Raw genomic sequence first — 16,931 nt, 5'->3', positions numbered from 1 at the left:
TTAACATAATGTTTTCAAGTGAAAAACTTATAAATGTTAAAAAATGTTAAAAATTGAGTGATATAATAAAACATATGAAAAATGAGTAAATGAATAGAAATAAAATTTTATACCGAAGATAGAAAGGAAAAAATTATTTTGATTAGTACTTCTTGTATTCAGATAAAACTGTATCTTTATTTTCGCTTCTAATCTTTTTAAAGCCATTTTGACTATATGAGTAAGTCTTAAAAATTTCTCTTACTTATGAGATCGCATTTTAACATGAAGGATTTTTGTTTCAGTTGCTCAAGTTTTCCCAGTTTGCCTTTCCCTGGGAAAATGAGGCATTCATTCAGTATCTACTACACACTATTAGTTATACTAACTACTAAATAAAATGATGCATTGCTAACAGGTTATCTCTTAACACTGCGATTCATTTGCACGACCAAGTATCAGGACTTGTCTTTTTACAAAATTCACTTTGCTTAAAATAGGTACTACCAATAAATGTTTTAAAATAGATACCAATAATGCACTGAAATCTCTGAATCCATCCTTAATCCACAGATTAATTCTAGTAGTATCAAACAGCTAATCTGGCCTATTCTCTTCAAAATAAATAAATAAATAAATAAAAAGTTTGAAAGGTTTCAGATTTTAAATTATGTCCAAAGGGGCGTTTTTTTAAACATTTTGTATGTTACCTTTATTTATTAAATATCACGTTCTTCGCACTTAAACCATAAAATTCAGTTCAACAGCAATATCGCAGAATAGTTTTAAAATAAGAATATCTTTAGAATTTCCGATACAGAAACTCGCGCGTTCGAGATAACAATATTTTTTCTGTACAACGTTGCCATCGCTTGCTTTGAAATCCTTGAGTTTGCTAATCACAAATTCGTTAAAGTTTTACAAAATATGAAATCGATAATAAATCAAATTCCAAATTTCAAATTTGGGGTTCCAGATGCCCATATTCGCAGGAGGATTACGTTATTCAAAATTGGATGGCTCTAAGTACCGTTGCTTTATCACAATGCGAGAAACATACATACCTTTATGCAGATTCTTCATTATTTAATTTCTTCAAATATAATACAGGACAATAATATTTGGTGGCAACAATTTGAAAAGTGAAACATCACTTGTAGTGAATCAACGCAAAATGCCAAAACAAAATTAATAGTCCTTCTAGGCAAGCTGCTCTTTTGGACTATTAAAACCCCTTCTTCAGCTTTATGAACTATTAAATAGCTAATTTTCATGCAGTACGTAGTTTGAAAATATTTTTTTAAATCTTTTTAATTACTACAAGTATCTTCGACACTAGGTTACACAAAGAAAGGCCACTTTTAATATATTGTCTTAATTTCTTGCACATATTTCAAGATGACGTTCTTACAAGCATCAGAGAGAATATTCTAGGCCGTTTATATACGGCCTTACCTGTCATAGAGGGTTAATGTCCACCATTTTAAAATGATTTCCTACCACAGAAAAAAGACACATTCGCAAAAAGCAGTAGATGAAGTAGACAAATTGACAAATACTCTTACAACAGAATGTTTATAAGACCTCATAGGTTTTAACCAGGACAATTTATTAAATTTTCTGGTTTGAAATGGTATTAAATAAAACAACACTGTTTAAAAGGAAGACAAATTCCTTAGAACAGTTAAAATAATTCATTCAGGATTTTATTTTTACGACTGGATATATGTTCTCTGGTACAGAAACATGAGACTAATGTTTACACAAATAAACAGTTTCGCGTACTAATATTTTCACAAAAGAAAAGAAAGAAATTACAACATATTGCATCAAACCTGTCGAGGATCCGAAGTATATTCTAGATTTTCCGGTTTTGATGTACAGAAAACATGATTGGAGAAAGTGAAAGTCTTTGAACTGGTAATCTATTCAAAGGCAAGCGTCCCTTCCTGTGGTAAGTGATGAAAAATTCTTTCTTTACAAATTCGAGTTATATTTTCGGGTATAAAGTTTAATTTTGAATTAATACTCATATCCTTTTATCAGAATATTTAAATAGTTGCGTCATTTATTCGTAATATTCATTGCATAACTTTTAATTTAACTTTAATTCATTGGATAACATTAAAGTGAAAGTGGTATTTTGTGCGGAAAGCAGTCTTCTCTAGATTTGCTTTGCTTGTATGAAACTGAGCTTAAAACCACATTAGACTGGTGTAAATTTTATAGGTTTTTATTTAAAATATACGCCAAACTAAGGGGGTTTTTTGAAGTGGGGAGGTCTAATTTTAATTTTCATACAAGCGTGCTTGTGTTCTACACTGCTTATTTCCGTTAACAGAAAGAAATCTGTTGTACAAAATGAATAGTAAAATAATTATTATGATTAGAATAATTTTTAATTTCGTTAGTCTCGCTAGTCATTAAAAATATCTGCCATCTGTGTTCTGTAATTGTTTTTTAACTTTAATATCTGCAGTTTAACTATAAGATAACATTTTACTTTCTTTCTGCACTTTCATATTTATTTAATGTAAGTTTGTAGTAACAGCCGACATTTAAAATAATAATGCTAACGTAATTTATTTTGGGACTCATAATTTCGGAAACGTTCATGACAGAACTGAGATGAGACAGACTAGACAGACTATTGGGTATCACTGTGACTTATGATTTGCCCTCGAATTTAAGTAATTCTTCAAAAAATGTCTTCCTTTCAGAGAGAACCTGCCATCATTTGAAATATTATTTAAATAATTATATTAAGAAAAATATTGAGAAAAAGGCGCAAATTGAGAATATTTATTTTAAAATGGTTCGTTAATATTTAATAAAACAAAACACTTATATTTCAAATCAAAATCAATCTGCGCTTAAATTTTGCTCGAAGTGTAGCTTGTAAGAAATGGTTCTTAGTATTTAAAAAAAAATCATTTTGTCGGAAAAATGGGTTTGGTCACTTAATATAATTCTGAAGGATGGGTTTTAAAATTCAGATGCGTTTTCCTGTATTTTGAGTAATGATGTTTCCAGTCAATTTTTTACTTATATCAAGTGATCAATATCGGAGATCAAAGATCATCATTCGTTAAGTAGTTGTTCGATCCGAAGGCATTTACCACTAACATGTTTATCAATTCCCTAAGGACCTGTAAAAGTTCGTAAAATTCCATAAAAATGGGAAAGCCCTGTGCACTTGTAATAAAGCGCAAAATCTTCAGCAGTGAAAAAGTTGATCAGGGGTGACGCCATATATCGGTCACAGATGAAATCTTCGTTGGATAAGCAATAATAGCAACTAATAATTTTGGCATATCTTTTATACATTATCGTAGATCTGACACAGTATCGTACAGTAAAAATGGAAAATAATATATACATTCTGCTTTCGCATATATATATTTCCGCATATATATTTCTGCTTTCGTCTGAGGCGAAAGTACCTATATCTTAATACGCATAGGGAAGTAGACTGTCACGTGATATACGAATTTAATGATGATAAAGTCAGCAGCCTTGGTACCGGGCAAAGTCCATAGTAAGATGAAAATGATGATAAAGATGAAACAAAATCTAGATTAAATAGTTGAAAATAATAAAATATATACAAGAACTACCATCTCACATTATGATGTATAGTTCTGGGCCGTTTATGCAGCTGTTCGATGAGATAGTCGTACTCCCCTATGTTTTTAATAACTTCGTGAGTGGAGGAATCACATTTTTCGTAGAATTTGAATGTAATCTTTAGTAATTCGGCATCTAATGGTAAAATCTTTAGAGAATTATGGATGACAGTGTTCCTAACGAACCACGGAGAGTTCGATAGGAATCTGAGAGTTTTACTCAGAAAACTTCGAAGCCTTGCTCTGTTTGAACGTGCAGTAGCTGCCCACGCCGGAGCGGCATATGGGTCGGATTGCCTGTAGATAGAGTGTTCTTTTAGCGTTGATATTTAACTTCGAATATGTTGCACATCATGGGGTATATGCTCATTAAGGCACTTTGTACTTTGATATAATTGACATGAAATTCGAAAGTTAACTTCTGGTCGAGATAAACACCTAGATATTTTACTTGGTGGTCACGTGACACGATTTGTCCGTCCATTGTAATTTCTTCTAAGTCTTGAGGGATATTTCCTTTTTTAGAGGAAGTCACTTTTGATTTTTCGGGGTTAATTTTAATTTTCCATCCTTTAAACCAGGGTGAAATGTAATTAATAGCATTCTGTAGTTTATTTCTTGCATGATGTGGATTAAGAGAGAGACATAAAAGTGCCGTGTCATCGGCATAGAATGCAGTGAGAATATTTTCAATATTAGGAAGATCATTAATATATAAATTATAGAGAAGCGGGGAAATTACCGACCCCTGTGGTAAACCCGCGTGAATTTTTCTTGTGGTGGAATAGTTATCTTGAATCTTAACTTGAAAATTTCTGTTCTTTAAAAAAATCAGCGATTAGATGGATGATGACAGGCAGGTCATTATAGTTCATCAGATGATGCCAAACTTTATCGAAGGCTTTCTCTACGTCCATAAAAACAGCAGCAATTACTTCCTTTTTATTAAAATTTTCACCTATGAATGCTACGATTCGGGCGATCTGCTGAGTCTTTGAAAATCCCTGGCGAAATCCGAATTGATGGTCTTTGATGATGTTATTTTCATTAATAAAAGTAGAGAGTCGAGACTCGATAAGCCTTTCGAAAAGTTTGGCAAGCGTCTAAGTTACTTGATTGGTCTAAAGTTACTTGTGAGATTTCCAGCTTTGCCAGGCTTTTTAATGACAGTTAGAATGGCGTGTTTCCAATTTTTTGGGAATGTATTAAGTCTTAAACATGCGTTAAAAATATTTGTAACAAGAACGATGCCTTTCCTTGGGAGATATTGCAGGGCCTTATTAGTGATATTGTCATAGCCAGATGCTTTCTTTGGATTAAGTTTCTTCGTAATTTTCTGTATTTATTTGGGAGAAGTCGGGTTGTTTTGATTTTCAGGATCTTTGCAGAGAAAATCGGTCACGTGATTGATAATATTGATATCATTCGGGTGTGAGAAATTATTTACAGTAAACTGTTGTTGTAGTTATCAGCGAAGAGGTTGACAATTTTCTTATGATCGTAAATTTTGGTATTATTATCATCTAGAATGGATCCAATATTGGAGGGAGTGTTTCGGAGAGTGGTCGGTGTGCCACATAGAGTGGTCGGTGTGCGAAAGACTTTCAATAAAGTTATCCCAGCAATTGTTTCTGTACTCTTGGATAAGTTTTCTGAGGTTTCGATTGGCAGCATTAAATCTGCTTTTGTCTTGGGTGGAGTGGGAACGTTGATAAATTTTTCTTAGTCTATTTTTCTCTGTAATTTTGTGTCTAATATTGTGTGGGAGCGTATAATTAGTCTGTTTTGGAATAAATTTGGCGTGGTTGATGGCTCCGTTGATTTTACTGCTAAGAGAGACTGCGTCATCATGAATTTCGCTGTTATTAGTCATTTTAGTGGTAGAAGATATGTTTTCTTCAAGGTGATAAGCATAGTTTTCCCAATTAATTCGACCCTTTATAGGCGGAAGGCCATGCTTTAAGCCGTATAAAGTGAAGCGTACTGGTAGGGGATCTGAAGAAAGTTCATTATCCACTTGAAGAAAAAGTATTTGAGGAGCACTGAAGGTAATTAAGATGTCTAATACATCAGAAGTATTTGAGATTTGATGAAGATGCGTTGGTTCATTTGGGCCATAAATGTTGATATCAGGGTTGTTGATGATGTAATTATTAAGAATAATTCCGTCTGGATTATTTCGCCTGGAGTTCCAGTTAGCGTGCTTACAATTTAGGTCCCCAGCAATAATAGTAAGTGATCAATAATGAACTCGAAATTACAGGAAGAGCAGACGATAAAGAGGCAAAGAACTTAAGAATCAAAACTGAAAAATAATTTGAAATATTATATCATGTTTCATTGTGTTCAAACAGTCGATGGGTAACATGCTAACAATAGACCTATCTTAAGAATACGTGTGAATTAAATGAAAATTGCTTTCACATCTTACCAAATTCACGAGTATATAAAAGATTTTCTTCTTAGAAGTGTTTTTGAAGTATTAGAAGTATATAGAAGTATCTTTGAAATACATATATTTTTAAAATATATAAAACATACCTTTTAAATATTTATCAATAAATCTAAAAAATGCTAGATATGTGTCCTAAAGAGAAGGGAAACGAACTGAAATGTAAGAACTTTCCTAAAGCACATATTCTTAATAATCAAAAATTAATAGCTTTAGTAAAGAACTTTTACAGTTGTAGGATTTTGTGTTTATTAATTCATTATCATATTAGTTTTATTTTTACTGTCACTTCTGTTTTCGTCGTCTCCCACCAGTATGTAAATTAGTTAACATATATAAGAACATAGTTCTTAAAATTAAAGCCTTTTGGTAGTAACTCTGACTAGTTTAAACTATTTCCGCTGAAATATTCCTTTCAACTATACCGGAACAATTTATTGCACAGCCTCTAAATTACCTGAATCGGCTTTAGCCTTTCCTAGCGATGTTTACTCACGTGATTTGAGGACTTGAGCGAAAACTTAGGGACTTATGGATTTATATTTTGATTGCTTAAGTTTACATTAACTTTTGTTAATCTCGCGAGAAACGGCGATTTGTTCTGTTACTGTACAAGCTGTGTAGTTTGTTAAACTGAAGATATTTTAAACTTTCTTCTAAGTACGGTGTTATTTTATTGAAAGATTAAGATGGAGAGATCAGTTCTCTCATTTTCTACGCGGTGCCAAAATTATTTTTTAAGTAATTAGGTTCTGTACACAGTAATTAAAAAAAATAAAAGAAATTTATTAAAAGTTTTTTATAACTGTAGTAATTTCCATTACTGTTTGGTGTAGGCAAATGACTTTAGGCGAATAAATTACTGTATATTTATAAATGTATGCATTTTGTATATATGAAAATATTAAAAAGGTATATATATATAATAATAATAGTAAAATTCCACAATCAAGAATACACTTAAAATTCTAACTGTATGTTCTTTTAATTTTTTAATTTTAATTCTTTTAATTTTAATTTTTAATGGCGACGTTCTCTTATTTGAAAGTACGTGGAATTAAATCCACAGCCCCGTAGTCAAGTTGTTCTTCCCGCCTTTTCTACACGTACAGTTTGTATTGGCTGACGTCATTTCTTGGAAGCTCCGCCTTTCCAGAGGCTATAAAAAGACTCGCAAAAGGAATATCGGGGCTTTTTCTTAAATGTCACGATGCAGTAAACTTCATACAAAAAGTTATTAGTAATTCTTTTTATTTACTCCGGATATCTGATTTTTTTAATTGCTATTTCTCCTGAATAATAATAAATGGATTCTGTTTTTTAAACTTATCGTCTGATTATTTAAGCTACGACTAAAGCTGATACATCACATATATATACATATAAATGCCTAAATTATATACATATACATGCCCAAATGGTAATACGATTATGACATCATACATTCTACACTGCAAGTACTAATGTATGTTTTTGTTAGTATTATATTATACAGTGCTATACATATTTTAAATCGTTTTACGATTAAAAATATTAGTTTAAACAGACATAAAAATAGACATACACCTAGATCTTTGTGTATATATATAAATGGTTATTTAGAAATGTTTAATTATATACGATACTTAAAGAGTAATTTTATTACTATAATTTATTATTATAGTTATATAATGTATATGTTAATAACAAATGTATACTATTTATTATAAATTATTAGGCTCGTATATTTAAATGAGATTGCTAATTTTTTTCCATGCGTATCATTATTACCCAAAGTTGTAGAGACATTAGGATTTTTCGAAAGCAAGAGAGATTGAAAAATATGCACCGCCTTCGCCGGGAATCGAACCGAGGACCTCTCAATTACGCGCTGAGCGCGCAGACCACTACATTCCGAAGGCTTGTTAAGAAGGCGGGAGAAATACTTTATATACTCTCTCTCCCTTTTAAAGGACGACTGGGGTTTTTTAGGGGACCCAATCGCCAAATCCTGGGGGAAGAGAATCATCATCCAACACGCTTTTTTTTAATTCGGGCGCCAGTGTACAGACATTAGGATTTTTTGGAAGCAAGAGAGATTGAAAAATATGCAAATCTTTCACCGGGAATCGAACCGCGGATCTCTCAGTTACGCGCTGAGAGTATCACTACACCACGAAGGCATGCTAAGAAGGCGGAAGAAATAACTTATAAATAATTTTAAAAAAGAAACAAAATAAATATTTAGGTAATTTTAAAACAGACGTCAGAAATGCATCTTTTAATAACGAAAACTTCAAGTAAGATATACTTCAAGTAAAATATACTCAAATAAATATGCTATAATTCTTTATATGATTCTCTGCCATATAAATTTAAAATCTTAAGTAGGTACAATACTGATGCAAATTAAAAACCCTCTTTTAAAAACTTTAATTTGAACTGCGATTTTAATTTAGGTAAACACTAGGTAGTCATAATAATTACTAATAAATATTATGCACTATACGCACTTATTGTATTAAAGTCCTTTACTCTAGACTGAATAAGTTATTATTGCTAGTATGGTAAAAATTAATTTAAATAAATATGCAGATATATATTCACATATGTCTACGTTGTATCTACTGGAAAAATAAGCAAAGTCTTGTTGATATGTTTGTGTCACATCTGGTGCTTTTTTTTTTTTTTTTTTTTTTAGGCTAAAGTTTCAGAATGTTATTTATTGCTCTACCTCTGTTAAATTTGTGCCTGGCCACAGGTACCAGAGCAGCCCCCATACCTCTGGAAATGGTGGATATGTCATATGTTTTTGATGAGACGACACTGCATTGGCCAACGCAAAAGGAATTTGAGATGAACGTCAAGTTCAACGGAACGACTGGTGAAGGTTATTGGTAAGCGAAACACCATTTCTGTACGGCTCACATTAGTTAAAATTGAGGTAAATTTTATAAACTCTAAATACTGCAATACTTCCTTGATTATATAGTAGAATTTTCCAAAGATAATGGTAGATATATGAGCAGTAAAACAAAGCACAAAATTAGAAAATGTAACAAAATATACTGATATTAATTACGTATTTTCCAGGGTATAACTCGCACCGGTGTATAGCACGCATCTATAACTTCAAGCTATATTTTTTAACTTTTTAGGTATATTCTCCATATAACGCGCACCCAATTCTTCACGAAGAAACCTAAAAGATACATATGCAATGCTCTAATCTTTTGAGGTCATTTATTTGAAGATTTGTACTAGCCCTTCGAACAATCGCATACCGAATTAACAAGGGGAATAATATGTGTGTGGGTTAAGTGCTTGAGGAAGTAAATAGTCCTGCAAGGAGGGTTTACTGTATTCAATGCATATGTCTAATAGAATGCTATTATACGGTTTCGAGAAAAGGGGCAGATATTTTTGTGTAAGAATGCTCTTCCAACCTGAATCAATTCATGGAATTAGGAATTAGATGTTTTCTCTTTCTGTAATCATTTAAATCCGTGATTTTGAAGTGAAAATCGAAGGCTTTAGTAAATGGCATTTGCTGTAGTTGAAATTAGTTGACCTAGTGTTCCTTTTAGGAGTTAATATGGCTCGCACGAGGAGAAACAAACGCAGTGCTGGTTTCAAATGCAAAGCCATTCGAAAGAAAATGGAAATCGTGCTGCAGCAAGGGTATTTGGTGTTGGTGAAGGATGGAGAGGATGATGATGATAATTTATTTATGGATCAGAGTAACAGTGATGATGAAGATGAAACAGAATTCGATGAGGTGTCTGAAACGAAGATGAACTTTCCATGTTATCCGATAATGAAAAATTGGTTAATCTTCGGATTATGGTAACTTGGCGACTTTTTGGCGAAAATTTGGCGACCAACCCTGCTACAGCAACCTGCTAGTTTTTTTTTTTTTTTTTTTTTTTTTTTTTTTTCCCTCAACATTTTTTTTCGTCCAACAATCTGCTAGCCAATTAAGCTTATGCTAGAACTTTGATGGAACAAAAGTGCTTACTCATGACGAAGATTAGGTGCGAAATCGGGAGAAAGTGCAGAATCGCCCACTGCTTGCCGCGTTTTTAAGAATTGCACATACACGGTATCCACGTACACGTCGACCTATTTTCACTTAAAAAAAAATCCCAGAATTGCACAAAAATAGCATTGCGCACACTCTTGACTTTATCAATGTACACTGCTAAAGTCCTAGCTTGCTTGCCGCGTTTTTAAGAATTGCACATACACGGTATCCATGTACACGTCGACCTATTTTCACTTAAAAAAAATCCCAGAATTTCACAAAAATGGCATTACGCGCACTCTTGACTTTATCCATGTACACTGCTAAAGTCCTACCTAGTAAGCTTTATCGCCGTACCAAAATGTCGCCTAACTACCTGTTACCATATTCCAAAGATTAGCCTAAAAATTTTAAGTTCATAAGGTACGTCATTTCTTTTAAATAAACAGCATTTAGGTACATACAGAAATTTAATTTTTTTAAAGCTCATTCCTTATTTTTAAATCTATCATTCTGATACTCGACGTATAACACGCGTACCCGTAAATTTTGCTCTTATTTTTTGTATTGAAAGTGAGCGTTATATTCCGGAATATACGGTAATTAATTTTACAACTGATTTTTGTCAAAAGAATTTACCAGGACAGAAAGAACACGTGCATTAAAAGCAATACCACCACAAGGCGACATATCCAAATAACACAGCATCGGTTGGTTGGCTATTGTTTGATATTTATTATATCGGTTTTATCTCACGGTTATCTGGCGGTATATCGGTTTTATCGATATTTATTTATTATATCGGTTAATTTTACCTTAATTTTCTAAGATTCATCGCATCGCCATCGCTAAAATCGCTGGACTACAGTCCGAACATCGCTAAGTCCGAATAGAAAACATTTAAACCTTAAAATTGTATATTCTTCTTTACTGTCACCGAACCAAAGAAATTTTAAATAATTCCCATATTTTTTCTAAGATCCCTAAATGTGTCTAATTGGAAAAAAAAAATCTGATGTGTACACCACATGACTTCCTTGTACGGAATATTAAATTATACTCATTTTTTTCTTGAATTTCATTTAAATTGATTGGAATGAATAAAATCTACTTCGTCGACAGCGCATAAACCACGATAGAATAAATGCACTCTTTAAAATTCACTATATTTGTTTACTATAACGACACTCTGAATGCAGAAAATTTATATCATTTGAAGAATTATCTTATCGTTGCCACATGTTCTATTCAAATACTATAATAAAGCTAGAACGATGTATGAAAGAAATTAAGAAAACAAAACAGAAAAGAAACAGTTTTTCACAGACGATTTATTATTTCTCATTCAATTAATTCAGTTCTCACTGAGCGAGAAGGCAAAAATACATAAAAACTCAAAATATCTGTATTAAAAATTACGAAGTAAATCTTAAACACTTATTTCCACGAAAAAATTCCAGAAAGGATTAAGCATGATTTAATTCGCAATAATAAATGAAGGCGTTTGCGAAGCTTAGTCTCTCCAGATTGGCAACAAATCTACAATTCTGCTGTTTCAAATGTAAACAAATATGTCCGCCATGTTATTTAAAACTTAACCGCACTTAAACAGCTTTTAAATTGTTGATAATTGTACAAATATTGCTTCCAGAATTACGAAAGGCATAAAAACCTTAACCGGAAGATAAGAACAACATAATTCAATCATTTTTAAAGCAAAAAATGTACAATTTACAAACATATACGAGTAAAGAAACTGAGATCACTGAGTCGGGTAACAGAGTGGATATATATATAAATATAGTATTTATATAAGTTTGGTGCGGCCGATTGCAACCAAAATACGAGGTGCACATCTGCATGTTATAGCAGTCCTATATACAAAATTTCAACGTTCTGAGGCTACTCGTTTTCGAGTTATGCGAGATACGTTCGTACAGACGCCAGGAAAAATTCTCTTCAGAATTAATTTTAAAGCAGTTTTATAATTTTTTTGGAGGAAGTCTAGTCTTTTATTCTGTCCTTACGTACAGATGTCACGCAAAACATCGTTAAATTGCATTCGATAGCGGTCAAAATGGATATTTTCTTTGAAATACGCTGCCTGAAACTTTTCGCGATTACAATACTTCCTTTTTACTTCGTACAAGGAAGTAAAAAAAGCCGTGTCTGTATCTCCGCTGAAAGCAATTTCATATTTACGAAATTTTAAGATTATATCCAAAATCCCTGGAAATAATCTAGGTACACTTTACTGCAATTTTTTACAGTCATACTTAGCATGTTCGAAGTGGAGGCTAGGTATTTTTTTTCTCTTGCGTCAGTACATGTGAAGCTTTATGACCTTCAATTTCACGTTTTATGAAGTCCAACAAATGTGGTACTGAAATTTCTTCGCTGTGTTTTTTTCCTTCGATTAAATTCCAGAATGAATTCTTCTAGAATAGATTTTAACAGAACGGGTATTAATAATTGATCAAATGAATCTTTCATAACATATTACGCTTCCAGATTCTGAACTGCAAATTCGATTTCATCACATAGAATACTTAAAGCATTATTATTTTCATAAATCTTTACTTGTTCTAGATTTAACAACTAGTTCACTGACTCATTATTATTTCTTTTGTCCCAAATCGTTCCTTCAAAGTTTTTATACTCTCGTAATAATTCATTTCGTTCAATAATAATGAAGATCGCATTATTCGCGCAAACTATGAGCAATGTGCACGAATTTTTCTATATAATAATCTTAATAAGACTTTCGTTTTTGTCTATAATGCATTTGCAACTCTTTCAAAAATCCGTGAATTTTTTATGATCAACTGAATATTTTTTAACACAGTTTTTGAAGGTTTTAGAATACTTTATACATTTTGAAGTCTAAACCTGTTTTGCTACCGATCTTTGATACTTGTTTCATCCTCTTCTGCTAACTCTCGATTAAATCGATTAATGGCTCGAGAACATTTTCCCTGATATTCCACGGATTTCACTATTACGCTTCCTAATAATCTATATTACAGAACGAATTGCACCAGCTAATTCATTTAAACTCCTTTTCCTTTTCTAACAACAATTCTTGCAGCAATCCCATTTTAAATCTAGCACATACTTCCTTCCCCCCTCAAACGCTTCTTAAACGTTACTCTTGGTGCACGCATCAACTTTGCTCGCGAGGCTTGGTTTCTCACATCACATTATCATGTCATGTGCTAAATATGTGTATAACTTGTTCTACTTTACGATGGGGTATGTGATCTGTGTAACAATAGATGTTTAAAATCTCACAGATGCATTACGTTTTCTAATATATCACTGCAAATAATGCGATAGCGAGTTCCCATTCATATGCTGCGTCCTAGATATTCTGGGTAGCATATTTCACAAGTGTACATCTGTGTAGCCACCGAGGGAGTGATTTCTAGGATGGACCAATGGACATCCAGTAATATTTCTGTCATCTCACATTATCTTTCGCGTGCTTTAAGATTTAAGCAAGATGGTTGAAATATTCTGCCATGCAATTTTCTGTACAAACTAATTAAAGCATCATCGATTTTTTCTGAAACTTTTCATTGTAAAATTGGATCAAATATAAGCAATTGTGAAGATTTCACTGCCTGGTTGAAGGAATTTGAAATAAATACAAACAAATGCTGGATACTCCGCAAAAATAGCCATGTGAAATATTACTTAATAAGTGGTAAATAAGATGAAGAAAGAAATATGTGATAACATCTGAGCCCAAATGATATCTTTACATAAAACTATGCATATGAGAAAAATAGTTATACCAATTATATATGCAAATAGAAGTCAGCAATTTTTATTGCAGTTTATATGAAAAATATGTTATAATAACCAATGCAGAATTTTGTTCAAAGTGAACTTTACTAATTTGGATGCGTATATATTTAGTGTGTTAAATTTCACATTTAATAACTGCTCACTCTTACATGTACTGTCTACTCAAGAAGTACTCATCAAACTGAACGAATTTATCTTATTCACAACGAATATATTCAGTTTACTCACGTATTAACTTTTAATGTTAACAATGGATTTAATCAGATCATACGCAATATTACTCTGAACCTTACACTTTAAAAAGCAAAAGAATCCAAGCACTGAGATAAGAAACACTAGATTCATTGTAACACTTCCAGTCCTTCTCAGCAGAATTAAAAAAAATTGTACACTTAAATTCTGTTAATCCACAGGTGTTAGTAAATGCACAATATTCGAGGCTAATTGTAGCTTGAGCCATTTTCTCAATGTAAAGAGCGATAATGTGCCGTGAACATCAATCCAAATATTAATGCGTGAGAAAAATCGTGAAAGTGAAATGTCAGCGATTAATTAAACTCATAAAACGAAAGCACTACGAGATTTTCTACCATTACCCATACATTTATAACTGTGAAACAAATACAATTTAAAACGTAAACAACATACGCTCACTGGCTTGAAGATTTAGCATCACAAAAACAATAGAAGCTCATTGGTCCATTTTCGAAACCCCTCCCTCAGTGGCTACGCTGATGTGCACTTGTGAAATATGCTTCCGGGTAATAGCATAATGCCACACTTTGCACCTGTAAAGTTTTTTTCGCATGCTGATTTATCTCTGAACTTATCGAAACGATTGTCATTGGGAAGTCCGAAAGCTTTCCTTGTTAGTAAAAAAATTCAAATATAATTATTTCTGATTTGTACATTTAAGGAGCATCTAATATAATAGCAGAAAAAATATATTTATAAGAACACAAAAATTGTTATTAAGTAAAAACTTGATCAAAAAAAGAATATTTTTTCATATAATATCCAGCGAACTTATTTCCAGCAAAATTCTTTTGAAATCGACAGCAGATGGGATTGATAAAGCATCATTTCAGTTTTCTTTTTAGTATAATTATTATCAAATAAATTTTGTCTTATCTTATTCAGTCACAGACTAGATACAAAATGAAATATTGTGGTTATACATGATATTTAAAGGTTACTAACCTATTTTAATTCTTAATTCGAAATTTAAGTAATAATATGTCATAGTTTTAATACAATTAATAATTCGAACTGCAAATTATAACTCATGATTTTAAAGTCATAGATTATTTTTCTTACCGTATAGGTGACATCATTAACTTAAAACCAGCAGTAGCATATCTTGTAATTTCACGAACATATAGAAATAAATTATGTGATGTTATTTTTTTCCATATTTAGATTAGATTTTGTTTTCTAGGCTGCAGCTAGAGGAATACAATTCAGCGATTCATGTTGGCACTCATATGGATGCGCCATGCCATTTTGCAGAAGGTAGATGGACTGTGGATGAGATACCGTTGCATCGCCTTGTGGGCCCAGCAGCTGTTATCGATATTACCCAAAAGGCGGAACAGAACAGAGATGCCTTTGTAGAGGTACAAGACCTGGAGAACTGGGAAAAATTAACAGGCCATAGACTGGACAATCACATTGTCATGATCCGTTCTGGGTGGGGTCGTCGTTGGCCAGATCGAGAAGCTTTTACAGGAACCCCCAACAAGGACGCTGACAATCTCCATTTTCCAGGTTTTTCTCCGGAAGCTGCTCAGTGGCTTGTAGATAACAGAAGAATTTATGGAGTTGGTACTGAGACCCTGTCTTTGGATTATGGACCATCAAAGGATTTCATGGCTCACAGAATTCTTCTGGGAGCGAATATTTATGGCCTAGAAAACGTGGCGAATGTGGAAAAACTTCCATTGTTTGGTGCTACACTTTACGCCATGCCCATGAAGATAGGTAAAGGCTCTGGTGCGCCTACCAGAATCTTCGCCACTTTCCCAAAAATACGTGCATAGCAAGAGCGATCTGAATCTTGTTATTAAAATTTTATGCATAATATAATAATTTCAGTTAAATGCTTTAGAAATACTCCTATTAATTCCGGTTATTGGAATATTGTGAAGAAAGTTTTCGCGTTTTGATACTTCTGATTGTAAAAGATATTGTGTTTATGTCTTTAGCTTCTAATAAAATAACAATTTTTAAAATTTTGAGTTTTGAATTTGATGTTTTACAGCTACAAATTTATAAAAGTTAGATGATTAAATAGTGAATTAATTTTTTCCCTTCTGCAAGAGAAGGGGAAAAAAAACCTAAGAAATTTTTATAAAAAATTATTATTTCTTTAAAAACATTTAGATTTGAACTCCATTTAGTTCTAAAAACTACTGAGTTTAATTCAGCCTTCTGGGCTGATTTAAGCTTAGTATATTATAAGAGTTAATTTCAGAATTAGAATAACTCCCATACTTTAAACTGAAAATTTAAAATGGACCAAAAATAAGGACCACCTTGAGGTAAATTATATTAATCAATCGCTTACAAGAGAACATATCTTGAGAGTGATAAATTTATACTTCACTCTGAATAGGGAGATGTATACACTAGCAATAATGACTGAACTTCAGGAAATGTGTTTTAATTCTTTTTCTACCGACATCACAACATTTGACCCCATATAAAAGACAGTAACAACTTGGTTTATTTAGTTTCTTCATACGCTGCTTGGTCATAAGCTGTGAGTTTATCAAAAATAAAACTAATGAAGCATAAATACTTCGTAAACTTGTTTAGTAAAAAATTACTTACATTGGAAATAAATAACAAAAATGCTGCTGAATATCATATAGTATAACAAGAACTTAACCACTTAACCTGAGCTTTGCTATTACTAAGAGTTTTTGCTTGCGCACATCAGCGTTGGTGTAAGATTTAATTCTCTGTTACTATCGTGTTTTTTTTTAAAAAAAACATAACTACTTCAATTTAAGTGTTTAATGACGCCCCTCACAGCCGACACTTTGTGAATCAACAAAAA

General features: G+C 32.3%; 1 protein-coding gene across 1 annotated transcript; it reads left to right on the top strand.

The window, feature by feature from the left end:
- Positions 1 to 1,786: 1,786 nt before the first annotated feature.
- Positions 1,787 to 16,101, top strand: LOC118190600 (uncharacterized). The gene is made up of 3 exons (XM_035361352.2): positions 1,787 to 1,933; positions 8,738 to 8,933; positions 15,309 to 16,101. Exons 2-3 carry the CDS (start codon positions 8,752 to 8,754, stop codon positions 15,907 to 15,909), a joined length of 783 nt encoding a protein of 260 aa, XP_035217243.1. The 5' UTR covers positions 1,787 to 1,933; positions 8,738 to 8,751; the 3' UTR covers positions 15,910 to 16,101.
- The last annotated feature ends 830 nt before the right edge of the window (positions 16,102 to 16,931 follow it).

Source organism: Stegodyphus dumicola, chromosome 5 (assembly GCF_044657685.1).
Source record: "Stegodyphus dumicola isolate Sdum_Otavi_A_Nest chromosome 5, ASM4465768v1".
NCBI classification, from domain to species: domain Eukaryota; kingdom Metazoa; phylum Arthropoda; class Arachnida; order Araneae; family Eresidae; genus Stegodyphus; species Stegodyphus dumicola.
This window is presented reverse-complemented; position numbering and strand designations above follow the sequence as displayed.

Coding starts and splice junctions, on each gene's coding strand:
- LOC118190600 (XM_035361352.2), top strand. CDS start 8,752: ATGTTATTTATTGCTCTACCTCTGTTAAATTTGTGCCTGGCCACAGGT. Junction 8,934..15,308: donor ACGACTGGTGAAGGTTATTG/GTAAGCGAAACA, acceptor TTTGTTTTCTAG/GCTGCAGCTAGAGGAATACA.